This window comes from Rhea pennata, chromosome 3, assembly GCF_028389875.1.
Source record: "Rhea pennata isolate bPtePen1 chromosome 3, bPtePen1.pri, whole genome shotgun sequence".
NCBI classification, from domain to species: Eukaryota; Metazoa; Chordata; class Aves; order Rheiformes; family Rheidae; genus Rhea; species Rhea pennata.
Window position 1 is genome coordinate 27,520,098 of NC_084665.1, and position 22,266 is coordinate 27,542,363.

Sequence of the window (22,266 nt, forward strand, 5' to 3'; positions counted from 1 at the left end):
TTTTTTAAGGCTGCTTGAATACAGAAACACATTTCTTCTATGTGATCCTGGTTTATTCATATCTACAGCCAGGAACACCGTTCCAGTCCTTATCCTTCTCTGTTTACCCTAGATGACATCCTGTGGCTTATGTGTTCTGGAAGCAGATAAGCGTGTAGTTTATAGTGACCTAAAAAAACCTAAGCTTGCTATTTTCTATTTACTTTCAGGGTCTGTACAATCTCCAAGCCTTCACAAAAGAGGAGAAATGAAAGCTCAACTTGATAAATAAACCACAACCTAAAATCTAGAAATGCTTTTTTTCCAAAAGGAGTTGACATGAGCAGCTTATTGGATAATCATAGGGCCGGGCGGGGAACCAGGACTGGCCAAGGAGATGCAGAGAGGAGTTGCTTACGCCAGGGTGGAACATGACCCAGGGACGGGGAAGGGAGTCGTGGTCTGTCATTGCTGGCTGGCACAAGCAGGGTGCTGCTGCGGTCCTTGGGGAGCGTGGCCACCGAGCGTGCCAAGGCGGCTGCAGGAGGCAGGGCAGGACCTCTGTGAACGTACGCCTTGTTCGCACTGCAGCCTGGCGGCACGGGATGGGGATGATCTCAGCTCTCCTTGGGCCGTTATGTTCCCCGCTGCCCTGAGCAGCCGTTTCAGGAAAGCACAGATGCTGGGTTTTGCTCTTTTTGGTGCTTTGGGAGTTTTGCTCACTCTGACGCGTCCCCTTCTGCTCCCCTCTTGTGGCCCTCTCACCATGCAGAGGTTCAGGCCTGTGCTGGTTCACAAGTCACTGAGGAAAGCTCTGTAATGAAGCAATTAAACTAAGCAAAGGGGAGGAAAAATCTGGTCCCATGAGTTGCGTCCCGAGGCAGACAGGCAAGCGCTCAGGTGCTAACGCTGCACATTAGGAAGGAGCAGCCGTGCCCTGGGGATTGACCTCATTTCTCCAGGTGGCTGGTGGCCCCCGGGGGGACCTGCAAGGCTCAGCCTGACCTACAGCCCCTCAGGCTGTCCCAACTGCTTCAGGGCCTTCCTCTAGTGGCTGAAAACAGAAGGGCTAAAGAAAGCTCAGGGAAAAATAAAAGGTGTCATAGTCAACAAGGGGAGTGCTCGAGGAAGGCAGTGTAAGAAGTTTTAAAATAGCACACTGAAGAGCAGTATTTTGACAATCTGCCACTGCGCACCTCAGTTCATGCTGCTGAGTTACTCAGCTTGGGATACAGGAGATTTCCTAATTAACAACGAAGAATATCCAGCTGCTATTTTTTACTGCTCTGAGTAATAAAAGATTTTTGTGACAGACCTTTCCTGGCCCAGTAAACACCAAATTATCCTTGTCCCATGCTCTGGAGCAGAGCTGAGTGCCCAGGCTGTCAAAAACTGCCAGTCTGGGCACTGTTGCAGGGACCTGAAGAGCAGCTGGTAACTAGGATTTTCTGAAATTGCTGCTCAGTAGGGCTCTGCTGCTGTTGCAGGTGAATAGCAAGTGTGTAAAAGAAAGAAGGAAAGTATCTATCTGGCGCTATTCTTTTTACTTGCTATAAAGTGGAAGAAAAGTGCCATTTCTCTGGAGAGCCTGTTAAAATACTTATGTGCAGTAAACAATAATACTGAAAGAACATCTCCTCTGGCTTCTCCGCGAAGTACCACATAACTCCGCAGTGCGTGTTGCTACATTTCACTGACTCCTCCAGGGCTCAGCTAGAAAATACAAGATAGTTTGGAGGATGTATTTATCTGACAGCTTGAAGGAAGCCCTACATAAATAAACCTGAAATGATTTCCCTTCTTGTCAGTGATGATAGAGTGAAACTCAAGTAAGCGAAAGAGAACTGTATATTAGGTCTGTAAATCACAGGGCTATACATTGAAATATGTTATGCAGTGCACTTAATAAGACAAGAAATACTAAACCTGCACATAGCAGATGTAAGCAAGCTTGGTGTCGCTCTGAATATTGGGACATTTGTATTCAGAAGCACAGATGCCAGTCTAAATAGCTCTTACCTTAATAATTTGACATTCAGATGTTCACAGTAGATCTGAGCAACCGATAAATCAAAACTATGTATGTGACTGTATTCAGCAGGGTGCTTCCTGTTAGTTTGGGAATAGAAACAGTGAAATGGAACATATAGTGCACACTTCAGTGCTCATCAATCCCTCCAAATTTTCTGTCTTACTCCTCTCCTTAAACAAAGGTAACAGGAGGGGTCCTAATAAATCACTCATAAAAGTTAATGCCTTCTAGGAGATGATCAGTGATTAACCCGATGTCCAAGAAGGGGCAGTCCAACGCTTTGTAGTTAGACCTTCAAGATTTCAAATGATACCTTGGCTCCTTTGAAGTTGTCACAGAGAACAATCCACACAACCAAAACAATTGAGATTTGGAAATTTGCTGTACTTATCCAAGTAGTTTGAATAATTCAGTACCAGATGGGAGCTCAGACTGACCAAAACTACCCACATACCAAATCATATCACTATGCTTTGAAGTTTTAAAAGAGATTGGTGACAGTAAATCATGTGCTATATGTTGACATCTGCTTCAAAAAATGAAGTTATGCTTTTAACAGTTGAGAATTAATGCTTCTAGCTTATCCCAGATATACAGCTGACAAGTTCCGTGCAAACTTCAGGCCAAGGACTGATAAAGCAGTGCTTCCAACAGTGCAATCTAGCTGACAAATATATCAATGTTGAGTAGCAAAAGTCACAAAAACCTGTGCCAGTGGGGGTGGGGAGACTGACCTAAAGACAGAGAGAAGGGAGTTACAGACAGAAAAAGGCAATCCTCTAATTCTCAAGAATGTTGTTTGCCCAAGTGTTGTGCTTCTCTGAAGGTAGTACTCTCATTTTGTTCATATTTTCTAGAACTGGGAAGTGCCCAACTCATGCTGGGACCAATATAAAAATACAGATAGACAGATCTAACAGATTCAAACTGATTAGCTGAGGGCTGTCTCAAGTAGAATTACCTACAAAAAAAAGAAGGTTATGGAGGATAATCAGGAAGTGTTTTGCAGTATGGACAGTGCAAAGAAGAAAAGTATTTTTGCCTGGCATCTGTCTTCTTACAAATGCTTATTTTGGCTGGGATTTGCCTTTAATCAGGGCAGATTTACTAATTCTTCCTACTTCAAATACAAAACATTGAAACTGGGCCGTAACAGATACAAGCTGATTGCAGCGAGAATGTTTGAGTTATTGGTCCCCTCAGAGGCTGCATATTAAACTCAAATGTATAATTCATATGCCATTTTGGAGAAAAAAATTTAGAACAAAATGTTCAAATCGTAATTGATCTGCCAGAACTGCCAATTAAAGTATTTGAGTTCAAAATATGTTGCTAAAAAATTATCATTTCTATGGATAATAATGCAATACAGATATCTTTTGGAAAAGCTATGCCTTCTAAACTGAATATAATCCACAAAATTATCAGTGAATGTTGAGAGGGAGGAAAAGGTTGTTTTAAATGCAGATGATTCATAGAATCACAGAGTGGTTGAGGTTGGAAGGGACTAGTCCAACCCCCCTGCTCAAGCAGGGTCATTTGGAGCACATTGCATAAGATTGCATCCAGGTGGATGAATACCTCCAGAGAAGGAGACTCCACAACCTCTCTGGGCAACCTGTGCCAGTGCTCTGTCACTCTCACAGGGAAGAAGGTTTTCCTCATATTCAGGCGGAACTTCCTGTGTTTCTGTTTGTGCCCATTGCCTCTTGTCTTGTCGCTTGGCACCACTGAAAAGAGTCCAGCCCCATCTGCTTGACACCCTCCCTTAATCAATCATCTGATCATCTTTGTAGCCCTACGCTGGACTCTCTCCAGTAGCTCCATGTCTCTCTTGTACTGGGGAAAACAGAACTGGATGCAGTACTCGAGATGAGGCCTCACCAGGGCTGAGTAGAGGGGCAGGATCACCTCCCTTGACCTGTTGGCAACACTCTTCCTAATGCACCCCAGGAGACCATTGGCTTTCTTGGCCACAAGGGCACATTGCTGGCTCGTGGTTAACTTGTGGTCCATGAGGACTCCTAGGTCCTTCTCCACAGAGCTGCTTTCAAGCAGGCCAGTCCCCAGCCTGTACTGGTGCCTAGGGTTATTTGCCTTTGTCGAACTTCAGAAGGTTCCTCTGCCCAACTCTCCAGCCTGTCCAGCTAACAGTACAACTTGGTATCTGCTATACACTCTGCTGCCCAGTGCTGAATCAGTTGTGCTCCTTTCAAAGTCTTCAGTCCAAGTATTTAGGCATATGTAAAAAGCCAAACATATATAAAAGTCAAATTCTCTTTAAACAGGAACAGTCCATGTACCTAAATTATGCAAGTGCTTTTAGCTGGAAAAAAAATCCTGATCTAATCTGTTCCTTTCACACTGCTTTGTGATATCAAACAGGTGTTTTTCTTGGGGCTTTTATTTTGTTTCTTTCGAAGTGGCTGTTTTTCATTGCGGGGAAGAAGGTATCTGTTTCCACCTGTTGCAGGAACTTATTTTGGAAAGATGAGAAATGGTGTTTATGAAATGTAAGTTGCTAAATCCATTGCTTGGGCTGTTATGCACAAAATATATAGATACAGTGCATACAAATGTATCATCAGTATTACAGATAGCCACATGTATGGTATCATGCAGCATGAGAGAATACAAGCGTACTGCTCGAGAAGCTGATGTTGCCAACAGAAACTGATGTGCCACGCATAGTAAGTGAGCTCCTAGGTCAGCACTTGCTGAGGGAAGAAAGGATGAAATCCTTGTTGCTATACGGTTATTGCCTAAATAGGAAGAAACTATCCCACACTAGAACCTATTTAAATAAAACAGGGTTGGATAAAGAGAGAATGCAGATAACTTATTTTTTGTTTCTGGTCTTCAGAGAACAAGGTGCAGATATACTGAACTGCTCAGGAGCCTCAGTGGGAACCAAGCGGGGCAACCTCTCTCGGGACTGAATGTCCGAATGAAACGTTGGCCTCACTGAAAGCAGCAACAAAACTTGCAGTTGCTTCTCTGGAGTCGAACTTTCTCCCATTTGTCTGTTCCATACTATCACCAAATATTAACATGTGAAACTCTGTATAATGCTAAATAATTGTCTCAAAATGGCTTCTATATGCTCATTTTTGTGTATTTTTGCATAAAATCATTTTACTTCATTCTCAAATGCATATGATCTTAAAAAGGTTGAGTTACATTGCTGCAGAGAATGAAGGTAATTACACTTGTTTTAAAGATTTCTGTAAGTCTTTCAACCGGAGATGGGCTGTCTTTGCAGATTGTTTTTCAAGGGTATTTAAACCAAGAGTTTGCTCTTATGAATCTCATTGGAAAATTATTCCAGACGGCTATCCTCCAATGTTTAGAAACTTTCTGATTTTTTTGCAAATTGGCCTTGTATTCAGGGCCAATTTATATCCAGTTTTATTGTGCCAATATTTCTGTGTTTATCCTCGTAACACAGTCATAACCATGTCCCTGGCAGGCATTTGTTTTTCTGGCTCTTTTGAATCCTATCATCAGAATTAAATTTTTTAGGGAGTGTATTTCTAAAGGAGTTCCTTTGTTTAATCTGATGGCAATGAGCCACAACTAGAGTTCAAGTTCTTGAGGAGACTTTGCTGAATATAGGTTGCGATCCTACTGACAAAGTCCCCTATAGACAAAGACCAAAAGGTGCTAATGGTGCTATGGTTTCAGCTGTCAGCTGGCACTCGTACTGCTGACTAGGACCACCTTGACTGCAGCTGACAGCAGGCACTACCTTCTGCATCGCTTTCTTACTGACGGGCAGGACAATTACCTTTCCTTAAAATGTTCTTTTGCAGGGCGCCATTGAATTCTGCCTGACCCCTGCCTCTCACTGTTTTTAGTCTTCATCCTGCTCCTATATAAGAGAATTTCTTTTCAAAGCAGTTCTGGCTGCTTTTACCCTCCCTGGAGCAAGACTGTGAGCCCGATTTTAGCAGCCATCCACTCAGCCGTGAAACCTCTTCAGTATGCAGGCTTGAACGCAGCCTTCACAATTCAAAACCTTTTTCCCCCATGGGTCACTGGGGGAGGGGATTTTTGCCAGTTCTCCCTAGCAGGTTAGACATAAAGGAAAAACAATTCTAACTCCTGACCTAGATGATGTTGTCAGGCAATTTTCTTCATGTTAGCATTGCTTCTTGTTCCAAGGGAAGAAAGAGTACATAGGCTGCTCTCCTTTCTCGAAGCTGTGATTAGCAGGGACGCAAAGCAGCTCTGACCAGACCAGCACTCCAGGTCTCCTTGAACTGGGAAAGACTGAGAGCCAGCCAGGCCCAACTCCTGAAACCAACCACTTCGCGAACACTGCCCGATCTTACCTGTGATTATTTCTCAGGTACAAGCTTCAGGAAAATTCAGTTGCCCAGCAACTTGCAGCTTCCTCTAACAGCGTAGTGTCCTCCGTCACAAATACTTCACTTCTGAGTAGCTTTGCCTGGATGAGATGTATGAGGGTCTCCATCATATCATCATTCTAGTCATCTGGAAAATAGCACAAAATCACTCACTTCACTCGTTACAATCAGACATTCTCAACAAACTTATTATTTCATCGCTTACATACTTGAGCTATGTTTTGTCCTCCTGAACAAATAGTTTAGGGCTTATCTGGAGAGCAGAAACTATCTTCCTTATGTCTTTTGTCAAGACTTTGTCAGCTGAGGAGAAAGGTAAGCAAATACTATGAAGATACAAATATTGTGAACCAGACTCTCACAGTCTTTCAGTGTTTAGTATCTACTCAGTTTGTAGCTCCAATTAAATAATCTCAGCAACTCTGGAGCAGTCTAGACCTCTCAAAGTATCAGCAGCACCCTATTTTCAAAACGTTTAACTAATGAGTTGTGTCAACATTTTTATTTGCAAAAAATTCCTCTTAGTGGAAGAAATTAACGAATAGCTAAGGAAAACATTTTCATAATGTTTTAACACTATGAAACGTAACACTCAATATAACTATAAAACATTTTTGTGTTTAATCCTACCATTCTTTTAAATACTTTGTAAAAACTTAATGAGCGTATTAATTCTCAGTACGTATGAATTATTAATTTCCACTAGATTTGGCTGAAGAATGGATGTCCTCTCAAGTGAAAAGTAGATGTTATTTTTCTGCTTGCAGAATGCTAGGACATCACACAAGTATTTCAAGAATTATCTGCACCACTGTCATCACTGTGAAATGTTTCCTCTGGGACACATATCATGCAGATGACAATCTGCTCCTGATAGTGGTTATACTAATTGCAACTTTCTTTTCCATATGTATTTTTATTAAAAGTTATCATAAATAGTATTGTAAAAATATCAATTCATCAGATAGTAAAGCCTAGTGCTTTTGTTTAGATAAAAGCTACTGAACAGGTTGCTAGCTATTTCTATAGCGATACAGTTTACAAATAAGCCAGATAGCATTTTCTAGTGCATAGCCTATGTTCACACACAGTGTATTTAATAACATAACTCTTCTGCTTCAAAATAGTTAAATCCCTCCTTGTTGAAAATAATTCTAGATTGGGGAGATAAAATTTAGAAAAGGTACATGGAAGCGCATAAAACTGTATGTGTGTGTATATATATATATAAACTACATATTTAAAACTATAAATACACATGCAAGAATGACAAAGCAGTTTCACAGACCTACCACTCTGAAATTACATTGCCTTACGTCATGCTTGAAATCAAGATTCAGTTACCCATTTCTTATTATGAAGGTAATGACAGCCCTTACAAGGGAAAAGTGTGTATCTAACAGTAGCACCAGTTACCTGAAACATCTTCTGTAATGTTCCTAAAGAGTCTTACCTAACAATTTTGGTCTGATGAAAGTTAAATATTTGAGAAGAAAAACACTGAGAACTGGCTATCAGCTGACCTCTCAAAAGGGAAAAAGTCTACCACAGTGAAACTAAAATCTGAATGTCTTGTTTTTAACTCATGCTCCATTCATTGAGACAGTACTGCACACTGCCTGAGCAGCAAGATCAGAAATGTTGAGGTATGGACCAACAGCTGATACAGGTACACACTTAATTGTCAGTTTGTAAAGTGGGTTGAGAAATCTCCATCTCTGATATCTGCTACAACCTGGTAGCAGTATCTACGTTTCTAGATTTACCAGTGTCCATCAACCTGACATAGCAAGTAAAATTGGATGGGTTTTGGCTAGCAGAACGAAAGAATTTCTGCAGTTATTAAAAAAATCAGACTGAACATCCCGTAATCACAAAACCAGAGGACATGAGGAGGACTGATTTGCCACAAACAGGGTATGTGAGGGGACCAAAAAAAAAAAAAAAAACCCCAAACAAACAAACACTCCCCAAAACACCCCACAAACAACACACAAAATTTTAGGGTCAGCTTCTATACTTAGATGTACTTGTTAAAATTAAAATATTTGAGAACTTCATATGCCAACATCCCTTTAACAACAGACGTTAAAAAAATACCAAAAAGTACCACAGTAAGGCAAGACAATGAATATTGTCTTTAAATTATTTTATGAAGCTGTCAGTGCAAAGGAAAACCATCATTAAAGGGATATAAACAGATACTTAAAATGCAAAGTGTTAAGAAGTATACATCAGCATAACAAACTGAAAAGTTGCAAAAATGTAAGAAAAAATATTTTTGCTTTTAAATTAAATACATTAAAAACAAACAGAAGCTTCTTAGCTGCTCAAAAGCACTCAGGTGAAATTCCAAGTACTCATAGCAGTAATACAATTTTTGACAGTTCAGTTAGCATTCATTTCTCTTACAGAGGCACACACATGATAGCAGGACAGCATAAACATTTTGAAATTTAAGTTCAGCTCTGAGCTGTTTCTAAGGCATGATGTTTCTTAGGTGTAAAATGCCACAATATAAAGAGCGTTTTTGGAAATCTAAAACTATTACGTACACCTTATGTATGGGAACTGGTTACTTCACCATTCACAGGTGTTGTAAGAAGATTAGGCCACAACATAATGCTCATGCTTTTCCTGGTATTGAAAATGAGAGAAAAAATAGAGACTATGAGAAGTTAATATATTACTGCCTTTATGGAAGATAATATTTAATTTTGAATTTGGAATACAGCACTTTATCTCTACATTAACTCCTTGTGCGGAGTTAACACTTCGCTTTACATGCAGTAGCAAGATGCTGTAAATTATGCTCTTACCACAAAAAGGGCTTATTGTCTGACATGCAGGCAAAATGGGCATAGCAGTAGGTCAAATCTGAACAAATACCTTCCCTGAAGTTTCAAACTCAGTGTATGCCCTTAAACGTATGCTCAAAACACTCAAGTTAAAGCTGTTGGTTTACAGAAGGAACATCCACTCAAGTAACAGAGTTTCAGACTGAAGTTTTACTATTCATAGTTTGTTAATGCCAACCATTTATTAATATATTAGTGAAACACTGAGTTTTTATTAAGAGTCTTCTTTTGCTTCAAACTTATTACCCAACTTGACATAAAAGCCTAACAGACAACTTGTAGACTTCATCCACATTAGCACAACCTGGTCCACAGTTAAAGTAGTCTAGGATTGGCATCAGTCTCCTATAATGCCTGCTGTTAAAAATTCCTTCCTTAAGTTTGCCTCCATTAGCTCACAGAAGTTCTCTCCCTCACTCCCTGTAATGTTAAGTGTACTGTGGTCTGTAACTTAAGCACCATGAAGATGGGAAAATTTTGGTATTTGATTTTTCCATTCCAGTACAGCTTGCACTACTTGCAGGTAATTCCTATTTTGTCTGGGTGAGTGACAGCAGCACAGCTGTTAGCAGAGACTCCCTCTCATTCCTGTACTAAGGTCCCTTGCCCCACCTTCCACAGGAAGAAGTCAGCAATGAGGTATTGCAGTAGTGGGCAAATTCCACAGGGACATATATATATAGATATAGAGATAGCAGCAAGTAGTTTCAGAATAGTAAACGACATTTCACTAGTACTTTTAAATCATTGAATCTATTCATTTAAATTGTGAACTACAATGTATACCAAATGCAATTGTTTTTATGGCGAATTGAAGACCAAAGTCCTCCTGCTTGTGAATAAATGCGTTTCAGTACCAATTCTCAATCAGCACCAAGCTGCCTCTGCAGTCAGTCCCAGTAGGTGATCCTTTCCAGCTCAGGAATCAGGCTCCAGTTGGGTGAAGGCTTGTCCTTCGCCAGCCAGTTAAAGTCATCCACTATGTTCCAGTTGTTCCTGCTCCTGTCCAGCCCAGAAGACTCGAAATCCTTCTCGATACCAGGGTAGCTCCAGGAGTAAGGGGCGAAAGAGACCTTAGTGCAGTCTTCGATCACGGCACGGCTAGTCACCTGCACGTAGAACCGACTGTCTCGAGTGCGATGGGTGCGGAGCTGCTGGCAGGCCAGCACCAGGAGGCAGTCGCTGCAGCCATCCACCAGCACGGAGGTGGAAACGGGCCCGCAGAGCACGGTGCAGCCCCGGCAGTCCCGCACCCGCAGCGTGTTGGCATTGCCGCGGAGCCGCACCCGGCAGCCGCGCAGCTCGGAAAGCACCACATCGCGCTGCAGCAGCTCAGCGGGGCCGAGCTCCAGCTCCTCACTCTCGGCCCGGCTGAACCCGCACAGCGGGGAGCCGTCCGAGTCCCCCTCTGCGGAGCCGTGGCCGGGGGCCGGCGCGGCGGCTGGAGGCTGGGCAGGCTCCGCGGGGCGCTGCTCGCTGCCCGGAGCCACTTCCTTCTTGAGGGTGCGGAAGGCGAATTTCTTCTTGGGCTGCAGCTCCTGGCGCCTGGCCGCTAGGGCCCCCTGGAGCCGGGCCAGGGCCTCCTGCCCCTGCCGCACCTCGTAGGCCGCCAGGAAGCGCACGCTCTCGGTCAGCAGCTTCTGCAGCCCTTGCACGCGGGCGGCCGCCTCTTCCAGCTGCTCAGCGGCGGCCGCCGCCGCCAGCAGCGCCTCCACGGCCTCCCGCTCCCGGGCGAAGGCGGCGACGAAGAACTCGCTCTGCTCCTCCTTCACCACCTGCGCCTCCTTCTTCTGCCGCTGCCGCTCCACGCCCTGCTGCCGCTCCACTTCCCGCCGCTGCAGCCGCTCCGGCAGCACCGCGGCAGCCACCTCCGGCTGCAGCGGAGCCACCAAGGCGGCCGGAGCCCGCAACCCCTCGGCAGGCGCCACATCCTCTCCCGCTGCCTCCATCTTGCGGCCTCTCCTCCCTGCCGCTCACTAAGCGGCTCGCTAATTGGCTGCCGCTGGCCCCGGCTGCGTGGCGGCCGCTGATTGGCGGGCCAGGGGAGGGGTGGGGGGAGGAGAGGAGGGCCGGAGGGAGGGGTCTCTGCGGTTTTAAAGGGGCCGGCGCCTCTCTGCGGGATGGGGTGAGTCCTGGCGTCAGGTGCTGCGGTCTGCGGGGCTTGTTATCCCGCTTCCCAAATTAGCAGCCGGGCTATAAATAACCCCCTGCCACCCCCCCCCCTACCCCCCCCATTCCAGCTATTCCTTCCTCCTGCCGTGCGCGCGCGCGTACGCGGCCGCTCCCCGGGCGCGCCCGGCCCAGCCCGGGGCGCGCGGCGGCCGTTGGGGCGGTGGCTGCCGTTAGGGCGGGGCGGCCCGGCCCGGTCCGGTCTGGTCCGGTCCGGCTCGGCGCCCCCGGCCGCGCCGCGTCGCTCCGCTGGGAGGGCGCTCCCTGCCGCTGAGGGGCGCGGGAAGCGGCGGCGGCCTCGGGCGGGGCCCTGGCGCGGCGGCAGCGCGGCTTCGGGCGCCCGCGGCGGTCTCCGCCCGCCGGTGCGGTCCCTCGCGGGGGGGAGCTGCCCGCGGCCGGCCGCCAGCACGGCCGCTGCCGCCCGCGGCGGATCGCTGTGGCAGCGGGGTGCGCGTGTAACGGCTGGCGCTGACAGCCCGCTCAGGCCGTGCTGCCGGCGTGCCTGGGGATGGCGCGGGTTGTCTGCTGCGCGGCTGCTCGCTGCTGGTGAGCGCCGCCTCGCTGGCTGACACGGAGGGCTGGCTTGGGTCATGCTCTCTGGAGGTCCGCCAGGATACCTGGGCAGGCCTCGGGCTCCTGCCCTGGCATCCGTGGTGCCTGCGGGTGTGTGCGTGTGCCCAGGCATCTGCAGAGCGCCGGGCGGCTCCTCCGGAAAGCCTCATCTGCAGATGCCATCAGGAGGCTCTGTAAATGCAGTACGCTCAATAAAACTTCCCTATTGTTTCCTCTTCTGCAGTAGTTTATGAAAGAGGCTGTTTATACGTACGATAACGGCAAAGGTGCTGCCAAATTGACTGTTTTTCTTCCTAGCTGTGTATTTGATCTCTTGATTGTTTTATTTCGGAAGAATGTTTAGTGGAGGGAAAATAGAGCAGTGCCTGTGGATTACAACACCCTAGAAGGAGGTCTGTATCAGAAATCTATGTAGAGAGCAATGGCAAGGAAGATCTTTTCTTCACATGTTTCTTTAAATTTTATAGTTAAGAAACATGTTTTAAATAAAATTGCAGCAGGAACATTAAAGTACACTTCCTGGCTACAAAGTAGAAGAGTGACCATTATTCTGATGTATTCTTTTGAGAACTGCCATGTCTCAGTCTCACAGGATATTAATTGTTGCAAAGAAAGTTGACATGAAGCACTCTTAAAATATAAGACAACAAATGGAACTGCTCTGCAGTTCTACAAATATCTCCCTTCCCTTGATGTTTCAAAATTACCTAAAGTAACTGTCAACTATCCACCAAAACGAAAATGTGATAAACCCAGAGAAGCTATTCTGAATTTACTATCCTATATTTGGTGGTAGCATGCATTTTTTGGCTAATGTTGCCAATTGCCTGTTTGGATGTATAGCTTGTTCTATCACTTATAGTTAAGGCGAGCATTTAGTCTGTCTTCTCTCAAGCTATTGTTTTTTGTCTCTTGAGGAACACAGGGTTTAATTTCTGTGTCAGACATGATATAGTGCTGTTAGAGAGTAGGGAGTACCTGAACCTTATACGTAATAAAGTCAGCCCGGTCGGGATGGCAGAGGAAAAGGCAGTGAAATGCCTTCGCATCCTTGTAATGCATGAAGGACATGCACAAAAATAGCAAGATAATATTCATTCTTCATTGTCATGGTTGAAATACAAAATTGAGGGATATCAAAGGATTGTCTAAATAACATCAACTTTGGAGCTGGTTGGTAAAGCATGTCGCAAAACTAGTGCATGACAAAGTCATTGCAGAGGATCTGCACTGCCTTTTTGTAATTGATTGCCAGCAAACTAGAGGTGATAGTCTGTTCAGCTGGAATATGGCTGGGTAATGTAGTGTTCAGTGCATTACAGCACTTAACTGTCTTAACACTGGAAAGCTAACGTGTTCAGAATTTCGCTTCTGAACAATGAGGTTTTAAGTCTTAAAATTGAAAGCCCTTATGCTGTAGAAAATGAGAATTCTCCATCGTGAGAAAGCATACTTCAAGATTTTTTTCTAGAAATATATTAAATGATGCATTTAGTAAAACTTGGACATTTTTGCTAATAAATAGCAGTCAAATCTGCTCCTAATATAACCCAGTAATGTTACATTAGCCATGCATATGGTACAATTAAGTCACTGTAGAAAAGAACCAAATCCTTTTTTGTCCTGTTTCATAAGAAAGGTGTCTAAGTTTCATTTTAGCTAAGTCTTTTTTGCCTTGTGTTTCCACTAGTGTAGGTAACACAGACAGTAACAGTAATATACAGGCTTAACGCATATATGAAAATATTCACAAAAAACCCAGTCTTCAGCTGTCTTCAGTATCTGCAAATCCAGTTGCTGTTTTGGAGCCTTTGTTAGTATGACTTGGTTACTCTTGCACAAATATGAACTGCAGCGGGTAAAAGAATTGTATTTGTAAAGATTACAAGCAAACACTAGTGTACACTAGTCAAATTAAACGTAAGTCTAGATTTTCAGTTGGTGTATAATGATTACTTTTTACTGCATTGGGTCACTCAGAAAGCTAAGTGTGCTGACTTGGGTTTTCTAGAAGTGATTGGAGGTTTAAATTAATGAGGACCAAATACACTTGTGAATATGAGCTTTGGGGAGTGAATCTTTTCATATTGCTAATGCACACAAATGATTTTGGGGTTACAAGCAAAATAACCCCAGATACAAGAATGTGAAGTGTATGACCATAATGAAATCCTAAAAAGGGAGCAATAAAACTCTGCCAACCTTCTCATCTTGATGTTCCAAAATTACTTCTCCACACTTATAATTTGAGGCTTTGATGTAATTGATGGTGGTATACTTTTGTTGTGGTAATGCAAAGACTGGTAATTTTCTTATGGATGCTATTGGCAGCAACATTTATGTCTGAAGGCTGCTTAACACATTCCATTATATGTAGCAGAGAAGAGAGGGTTTACAATTCCCCAAAGAGTAACCACCTGAATAAAAAGTAAGCCTTCTAGTTCAGGCTTGAACTCTTTTGGTAAACTGCAGTAAGTAGTTTAGCTGCTTGAGAATATTAGATAAAAGCAAAGCACATGGTTCTGCCTTATAAATTTTCCTACTTTTTTTTTTTTTTTTTTTTATGGAAATGCTTTAGTTCCTCTCTGCTTTTAAAGTGGGTAGCAGTCATTTCAGTCAGACTTTTTGCTGTCACTTGGATTACACAGTGTGATTTGCCTTATGTGAAACTGCAGCTTGCATATGCTTACTAGGGTCTAGCCCTATGGGACTCAGAAACAAGCTACAATACACGTGCTTCCAAGTTTCAGTTGGTATCACGTGGTTATAAGTCTTGAATGCTATCTACTTGGAAATACTATATTGATTTAAACTAACTTTGAGCAATATTAACTCATAGTATTTTGAATAAGATGTTGTATTGCATAGGTCAGGTGAAAGTTCGAGATCCTTTCTCATTTAATCTTTTTTCTAAGAAGAGTGGGGTACATATAAAAGTGACGTCCACAGAGGCAACTGAGTGTCCACATTTATAAAGCAGATTCTTAAACCTGAGAAGGATACCTCAGTTCCCTAGCTTGTGAAAGCTAGTAACTTCATAGCTGTGGTGTGATCTGATGATGCGTTTCTCTCAAGCAGAGGAAAGAAGTAAATGCATGTATTTCTTATCACATATTATGTACTTCAATGCTGACTTTTTTTTTTATTCTGAAGGGCGATACATGCACGTTGCATCATAACACACAAAAAATGCTATTTAGTCTTTTAGCTGTGTTTTCAAGAAAAGCAGCACCTACTGAGTCTTGTGTGGAGTTCATTCTGATAGATGTGATTTCTGAATGCCTGATAGATTGAGCTTCTCCAGATGAGATTAGCAGGCACACATAATTACTTCTGGCTGCAGAGTAGGTATTTCAATGCCTTGCTCAACCATAGTATTCTACTGCCAGTTTTAGCAAGGACTCTTTGAACTCTTCTGGCACTCTGATCAGGCATTAAAGTGAGATGTAAGCTATATTATCATTGGCTTTAAGATACTGTACACTGTAAATTTTTCATGGTGCAATAGGCTTCATAGAAGTGACTGTCATGGATCTGTATCTTTGTGTTCTGCTTTTGAAAAAAAAATAAGAAATTCCTTTAACATTATGGTTGACATACTGATTGTTTTCCCAAAAAACCTTCTGTTTGGATTAAAATGATATTCTTTAGATATTTGGCCATATGGAAAGGCAAGACAATGTAAAATATGTGTGTTTTTTAGAACACTGATTAGAGAGTTAGAGCAGCAACTATAAAACTTATTGGGTGCATCTTAATTGCTGTGAGTAATGCTAAAGCTTTGAAATGTAATCCTTGGGAATGCTTAAGATACTAATTATATACCAATCAGTCCAGGTGCACTCATTTTGAAATGAGTCTGTGCTGGTCCCTTCTGAGAACTAGGTGTTTCAAATGCCAGAGGTGGAGAAACATTAATTTATATGAAAATGAATCATCCTCCAAAACCAGGAACTAACTTCAAAGCATTAGCATTTTATGACAAGACACACTTCAAGATTAATAAAGCAAGGCCCAAATACACTGAACACAAAAGATTAAGCCTAAAAGAGCACATAGGTTTGGTCTACTAAATATCTAACTGATATTTAGGATTCTAGCATGCTATTTGACATTAGTTAAATTTCAAAGTCTAAGCATGTAAACCACAGATGCTGTCTTCTATGTATCCTTTTGAGGTACTCGTTTTCATAGTTCTGGAGTTCTCCTTTTATTTATTTTTTATTTTTTCTGTACTATATCAAAGTCTGCCATTTTGGAACTGTGAATATGAGTTTCAGACCTGTTCCATTTATCTTTATAATTAATTTAAATTGAATGAACTTGTAATCATTTGATCCAACTTTATGGATTTTCTGTTAGCTCTCCTGTAATATTTTTGACAATAAACAAAACTAAAGTTTTATTCTTTTTGCTTTTTATTCTGTCTATTAAAAAAAGATCTGTAGGCTGTCATATTCAAGGAAGCCTGTTTCTTCCTATTATTTGCATTTGCTCTTTACTTCAAATTCACCTAAGGCAAATCACACTATGTAATCCAAGCGACAGCAAAAAGTCTGACTGAAATGACTGCCATCTACTTTCAAAGCAGAGAGGAGCTAAGGCTTTCTCTGCCATTCGCCTGCGCTAAGCAAGCTAAAGATATTATATGAGCTTCTCCCAATTTTCTACCCTGTGTTTTAATGTAAATTTCATTTATAAATTTTGGCAGTCTTAGTTGTGGATATTATTTTTGAGATACTGTACTAGAGGGTTGTTTTTTTGTCAATGCATTCTGGTGGCTGAATATCTTAGAACTATGCTCCTAACTCAGGAGATAGAGCTATTGATGTTTCATTCTCCTTTTTAAGGTATCTATGACACCATTTAAATACTTTACCTAAAACATGGGATAGTTATCCTTGATATGTTCCAGTAATAATTTTGCAATGTTATTTGTTTCAATGTGAGCTTCAGTCACCATATTTTTCTCTGTTTCTACTGATAGCCTTTCAAAACTTAGGTCCTTGTTGTACAGAAACATAGTGCTGCAGAATCTGCTCTTCAGATTCATCAAAAAACTCATGCAATCACCAGTCATTCAGACCTGTCTTTTTCTGATAACTCTCTTGTTCTGAGGTTCAGTCTTAGTTACCTTCTCTTGCTACCCACATCCTAACCATTCAGCCTTTAAGATATTTATTGGTTAGATATTCATGCATTTGATATGATTGATATTGGAGTCATATGGCTTTTATAAGTTACATTATGCAATTATGAACCTGGTTTTGTAGGTAATATTTCATGCAACTAAGGCATTGTATCAGGCTGAAATTCATAAGGTTTAGGAAATTTTTACTGATGAATGATCTAAGTATTGGTGGTAACTGTTCAAAATGTGACAGGAGTTCATATGGTTATGGAAGAACTGTATTTTGCATGTGATATATAGTATTTATATTCCAAGTTAAAGCCCTTGTTTCCCTTCATGCTACTATATTTGAATGCCCTACTTCCGAACAACATAGTGACTTCTGCTTTTCTGTTAGTTATACTTTTAATGAGAACCTATTTGTTTCTGTGCATTTCTGCTTATTTTTACTTATCTGAGTTACTAATTGTTACAAGAAATAGCGGAGAAATGGTGGGTCTGATGATGAGCTGATACAGAAGCATGTTAAGGGATGGAGAGGTAAAGAAGCATGGGAGGAGGAATTGACAGCAACTGAGCTGTAGTAGTTGTGGGATATGGATGCAGCCAGAGCAAGCTGCAGTGGAGCAAGTGGCATTCTTTCCCATCTGATGCATCTCAGAAAGGATGCAGTGAATTCAAGGTACAAAGGAATTATTCATGCAGGAATCTTAGGATGACTGTGGCATTCATCCTTTAATGTAAATAGTTTGCTCCTAAAACTCTTTCTTCTGAATTTGCTGTTGCTTGTTTTTTTTGGGGGGTACTAACTTGTGATTGTACAAGAATGGAAGTGCATGTAATGTAAAGAGCAGGAGAAATGGGCAAAATAATAATAAAATGACTTTGACCTAGGAGAAAGCTGGAGACAGAATGAAAAAGAAAGTATTTTGTATTCACTTAAGTTCTCCCTCTCAATAGCTAAGCCTCCCTCTCAATATCTAAGCCTAATTTTCACTTCTGCGTACTGTGTCATCCCAAGGCTATGTATTTCAGTTGACTCCAAATGTCATTTGGTGTCTTTGCACACCTGTGAGAGCAGTAGTTGTTACATATGTGAAATGTTGAATTTCTCTTATGCATCTAATATGAAGAATAAGATTTTGGTTGAATAGGACTGTTCTGGGCAGGTGGTGCTAGGGTAGAACTTTGACACTTTTTTTTTCCCCTAAGGTAGTAAGGCAGTGAGAAAAGGGGGAGCTCTTGGGCAATGATATTCAGTTCAGAAACACTATGTGATCCTCTTAAAAAAGCATGAATATTTAATCGCAAAGGGCAACACGTATTCTTTAAAAACATGGTTTAGAAAATTCTGTAGTAGCACAGTAGAGATTATATTACAGTTGAAAACAGAATTCAAACTTCCTAGTGTAAATGTAACATTAATTTTAAGTGCATACTTCAATTCAATCTGACCTATGAAGTCACATCCAACTCTTGATTTTTGAATTCACTGTTTCTACCTGAGCCACACTTGTTACTGAAGTAAATATAGAAATCTATGCAAATTTGCTTCTGCAGAGGGAGTGGAGGGCTATAATGGGCTCTAGTTTGGTTTTGTTCACTCAGTGACAAAGTTAAAGGGTTTTCATCCTTAAACTCACTGCCATATGTAGATTGAGAAATCTAGTAGTTTCAGGGTGCCTCACTGTGTAGACATTGTCTCTCCTTCCGGTTTTGTACTGTCCCTGTTTATCAAGGTTATTACTAACACTGCTTTGAAACATCCTTCAGGGAAAGTAAGTTTAAGTTATGGTACGATCTGATAATTTATGTACACTTTCTGGTGCTTCTTATGATAATGGAATCAATTCAAAATCATCTGTCTTTTTCCTACTGTTTCTTCTTTGTATTGCCTATTTCCTGTTTGTGGTTTCTGCAGGGCTGGGAGGGAAAGAATGCACTGATCAGCCTCATATCCTGCCTCATAGCTGTGTCCTTCTGAAGCACAGCTCCTTCCTGGTAGCCAAACCAGGAGAGAGGTGTGTGTGTGTGGGGGGGGGAGGGTCTCTCCACGTCGGAAGTTCTTACTTGAGCGGAATTCTCTAAAGTCAGTGATGCTGAGCGGGCTTTAATTTGGGGCAGAGTTTGGCCTCCTGAAACAGTTGCTGGAGTTAAGCACCTTGGAGTTTGGCCTCTTGGATTTGCTCGCACTAGTTTCAGAAGTGTGCGTTGTAAGAGCAATTAGGATGCTGAGCCCTTTGACATGCAGGGTTTATGCCTGTATTGTTGGCTATTCATGTCCATCTTGGATTTATAAAAAGTGAAGTTTGCATATTGGCTGATGGTGTAGGTTGTGCCATGCTCATGTTCGATTTGGCTGGAGTGCATGAAGGATCTGTTAGACTCATGTTAAGGTCTGTTTGCTAGGGCTTGACCTTGCTGTTCGGGGAGTGATTTGAAACTTCACCTGAATTTTCTACTATGCCTGTGTATGTAAACACGGATGGCAGGTGAGTCTAGGCTTTAGCCCAAGTTTGGAGCCAGGCTTAACCGTTGTGACCCACATTTGAGTATGAAATGGTTCAATTAATTAAAAAATAAGATAATCAGATTTTCCTCAAAAACAATGCTTAGACACTGAATTTTTAGAAAAGTCTTTTGGCCAACTTTTTTTGGCCAACTGAAGTTCTAATTATTACACTACCCATAAATGTATTCAAGTCGTTGTATTAAAAACCTAAAAACTTGGTGTTTTCTGAGATGTAAAGCTAATAAAGAAGAATGTGTTGCTAAATAAAGTCTTCATCCTTGTCTCTAAGGTGTTTTAATAAAATCAGTTTTTTAAGAAGAAAAGGCCACTGCCTGTAAGTCCTTGGGAATTACAATTATTAGCATAAAAATGGTCTTTAGATTTGTTTTAAAATCATTAGCCTATGTATCTCTTCACCCTAAGAATGTTTTAAATCAGAATATTTTTATTTTAAATAAAATAGGCTTGTAAGATCTGAATATAAAAATTAATGGTATTTTAATGGAAGAATATGGTGAGTATTTTAAGTCAAACTGATTTTGTATAATAAGGCTTTTAACAAAGTGTATTAATACTGTTAAGTGAAATAAATTGTAGAATTTTATCAGTGAACTTCCAGTGCTGTAAGCTTTGAGTCAAAGCCAGCATTTCTAGGTTACCTCAAACTTTTCCTTTTTATACAGTTGTCTCTGGAATTCATGTGTCATTTATTTCAACCAAAGGTGACAGAAAAAGAACATATTTAAATATATATGAAGTCGCATGCATTCTGAGAGGGTGAAATCTCATCTTTTTCAAGGTGACCTTTCATTAGATCTGTTCCTGGGGACTCCCCTCCTCCCCAAACTGTCTAGAGGTTTACAACTATAATATGAAGAAAATTAACCAGGCTCTGATAAAAAATGTTTTTAGTGGAAAATAGCAAACGGTTTTTTGCTTTCCTTTAACCCAAAACAGACCCCAACTTTTAACTGAAAGTAAACAGTTCACACACGTACAGTTGGCCAGATCTGCAGTTTTCTTAAAAAAAAAAAAAAAAAAAAAAAAAAAAAAAAAAAAGCACTACTAAACTTTTTAAAGGGACTGACTTTCAAAAATGAAAAGCGAGGAGCTCGCCGGAGCCGGGAGCTCGCAATGTCAGCGTGGCGGCTGCGTGCCTGTGCCGTGCCTTCCTTGCCGGCGCGCTGTCTCTCCGCGGAGCGGCGGCTCCGGCTCCGCTCCCCGCTCTCCTCTCTCGCTCTCTTCTCTTTCCCCCTCTCTCGCTCTCTCTCTTCCCCCCTCCCTTTCTCGCTCTCTCGCTCTCCCTCTCTCTCTCTTACACTGCCAGCCCCTGATGTGATGGCGAAGAAACCCCGTTGACAAGGCACTGCTTTTTCATGACGGTGAGTTTCCCTTTGAGTGTATTATAATTTTGTGATAAAAATTTCAAGGAAAAAAAAAACACACAACCTCCTTCCTCCCTTCCTTCGGGGAGGGAAAAGAGAGGGGGGAAATCTATCTCCAGACAGACAGAAAAGAAAGAGGAGCAAATTAACAACCAGGAGTTGCCAAAACCAGGATATTAGGTTTCAGCCCAGAGAGCTATTGGCTCTGGGGCTATGTATATAAATATATATCTAGAGAGTAAGCGAGCGAGAGGGGAGACAAGGAGGAAGAAGAGGGATGTTTTGTGGGTGGCTGTTGTTTGGGCAGATGTGGATTCACATGGAAATGAACTATATATTTATTTTTTCAGCGAGACTAGTGGTGGTGGCTGCTGAGGGCACTTAAAAAAAAGTTGTTTCTTAAAATAAAGGCGGGGGGGGGGGGGCGAAGAGAGAGATAAGGTTTCAGGTCCAGGCTGATAGCTGCAGAGAGGGGAGAGGTTTGGGGTGGGTTTTTTTTTTTTTTCTTGCTGATGCCATGCAAATTCAGAAGAGGAGGGAAGAAAAATCTCTTTTAATGACTCATTGATTGAGCCGGTTTAAAATTAGTTGTTGTTGTCTTTTTTTTTTTTTTATTTTCCGCCCCCTTGATGGCCATCAAGAGAGGGATGGAAAGAGGAGAGGAGGGAGAGAGTGTGTGTGTGTGTATGTGTGAGAGAGAGAGTGAGACGGAGAGAGGGGGATAGAGAGAGTGTGTGAGGGAGAAAGAAAAATAATCTTTTCAAATCTCCTCCCTCTTTTTTTTTCCCCCTCGTTTCTTTGCTTTTCTCTAAAGCTCTGTGGTCTGTGAAACACTCTTTCTTCCTGCTCCTCAGGAAAATGGAGACACTTCGTCTCTCTCCTGACTGTGCAGCTGGGAAGGATTTTTCTTTTCTTTTTTTCTTTTTCACTCCTGGCTTAATTTTTTCCTTTCCCCCCTCCGCTTGCCACCACCCTAATCTTGTCATTTCTTTGAGCTTGTGTCTCAGATTTGTGCCTGCTGGGGATTTATTTTTCACTCGTTTCCTCGTTTTTAATGTCGCCACTAGATTTGATTTGATTTCTTTGGTTCTTTATTTGCAATTTCCTCTGAATTGCTCTGTGCTTCACGCTTTTAAACAAGGAATGGAAACTGTGCTCCTTTTTCTGTGTACGCGAAATTCTTGGGCGGTAGGTTTGGGCTAATGCGCTTTTTTCTCCTCTTCAGAAACAATTTTTTTCGATTTTTTTTTTTTTAAT

The 22,266-nt window shown here is 42.0% G+C and overlaps 2 protein-coding genes across 5 annotated transcripts in view; one reads left to right on the forward strand and one right to left on the reverse strand.

Moving 5' to 3' along the window:
- Nucleotides 1–1,976: 1,976 nt before the first annotated feature.
- TBCC (tubulin folding cofactor C) lies at nt 1,977–11,418 on the reverse strand. Of its 2 annotated transcripts, XR_009957863.1 has the most exons (3): nt 10,097–11,418; nt 6,346–6,508; nt 1,977–2,088 (listed from the first exon to the last, which is right to left on the reverse strand). XR_009957863.1 is itself a non-coding variant. In XM_062571890.1 (2 exons), exon 1 carries the CDS (start codon nt 11,186–11,188, stop codon nt 10,130–10,132), a length of 1,059 nt encoding a protein of 352 aa, XP_062427874.1. In that variant the 5' UTR covers nt 11,189–11,418; the 3' UTR covers nt 6,076–6,508; nt 10,097–10,129. The 2 variants fall into 2 exon arrangements, 1 of the variants encoding a protein (XP_062427874.1); XM_062571890.1 differs by lacking the exon at nt 1,977–2,088 and having other exon boundaries at nt 6,076–6,508.
- BICRAL (BICRA like chromatin remodeling complex associated protein) overlaps nt 11,350–22,266 on the forward strand; it is a 47,249-nt gene continuing 36,332 nt past the window's right edge. For 2 of the 3 annotated variants that reach the window (XM_062571885.1, XM_062571887.1), the window contains exon 1: nt 20,718–21,006. The gene's annotated coding sequence lies outside the window, so the exon portion shown is untranslated. Of the gene's footprint in view, nt 11,365–20,717; nt 21,007–22,266 lie in introns of those variants that run through there. The other variant, XM_062571886.1, reaches the window with a different exon arrangement.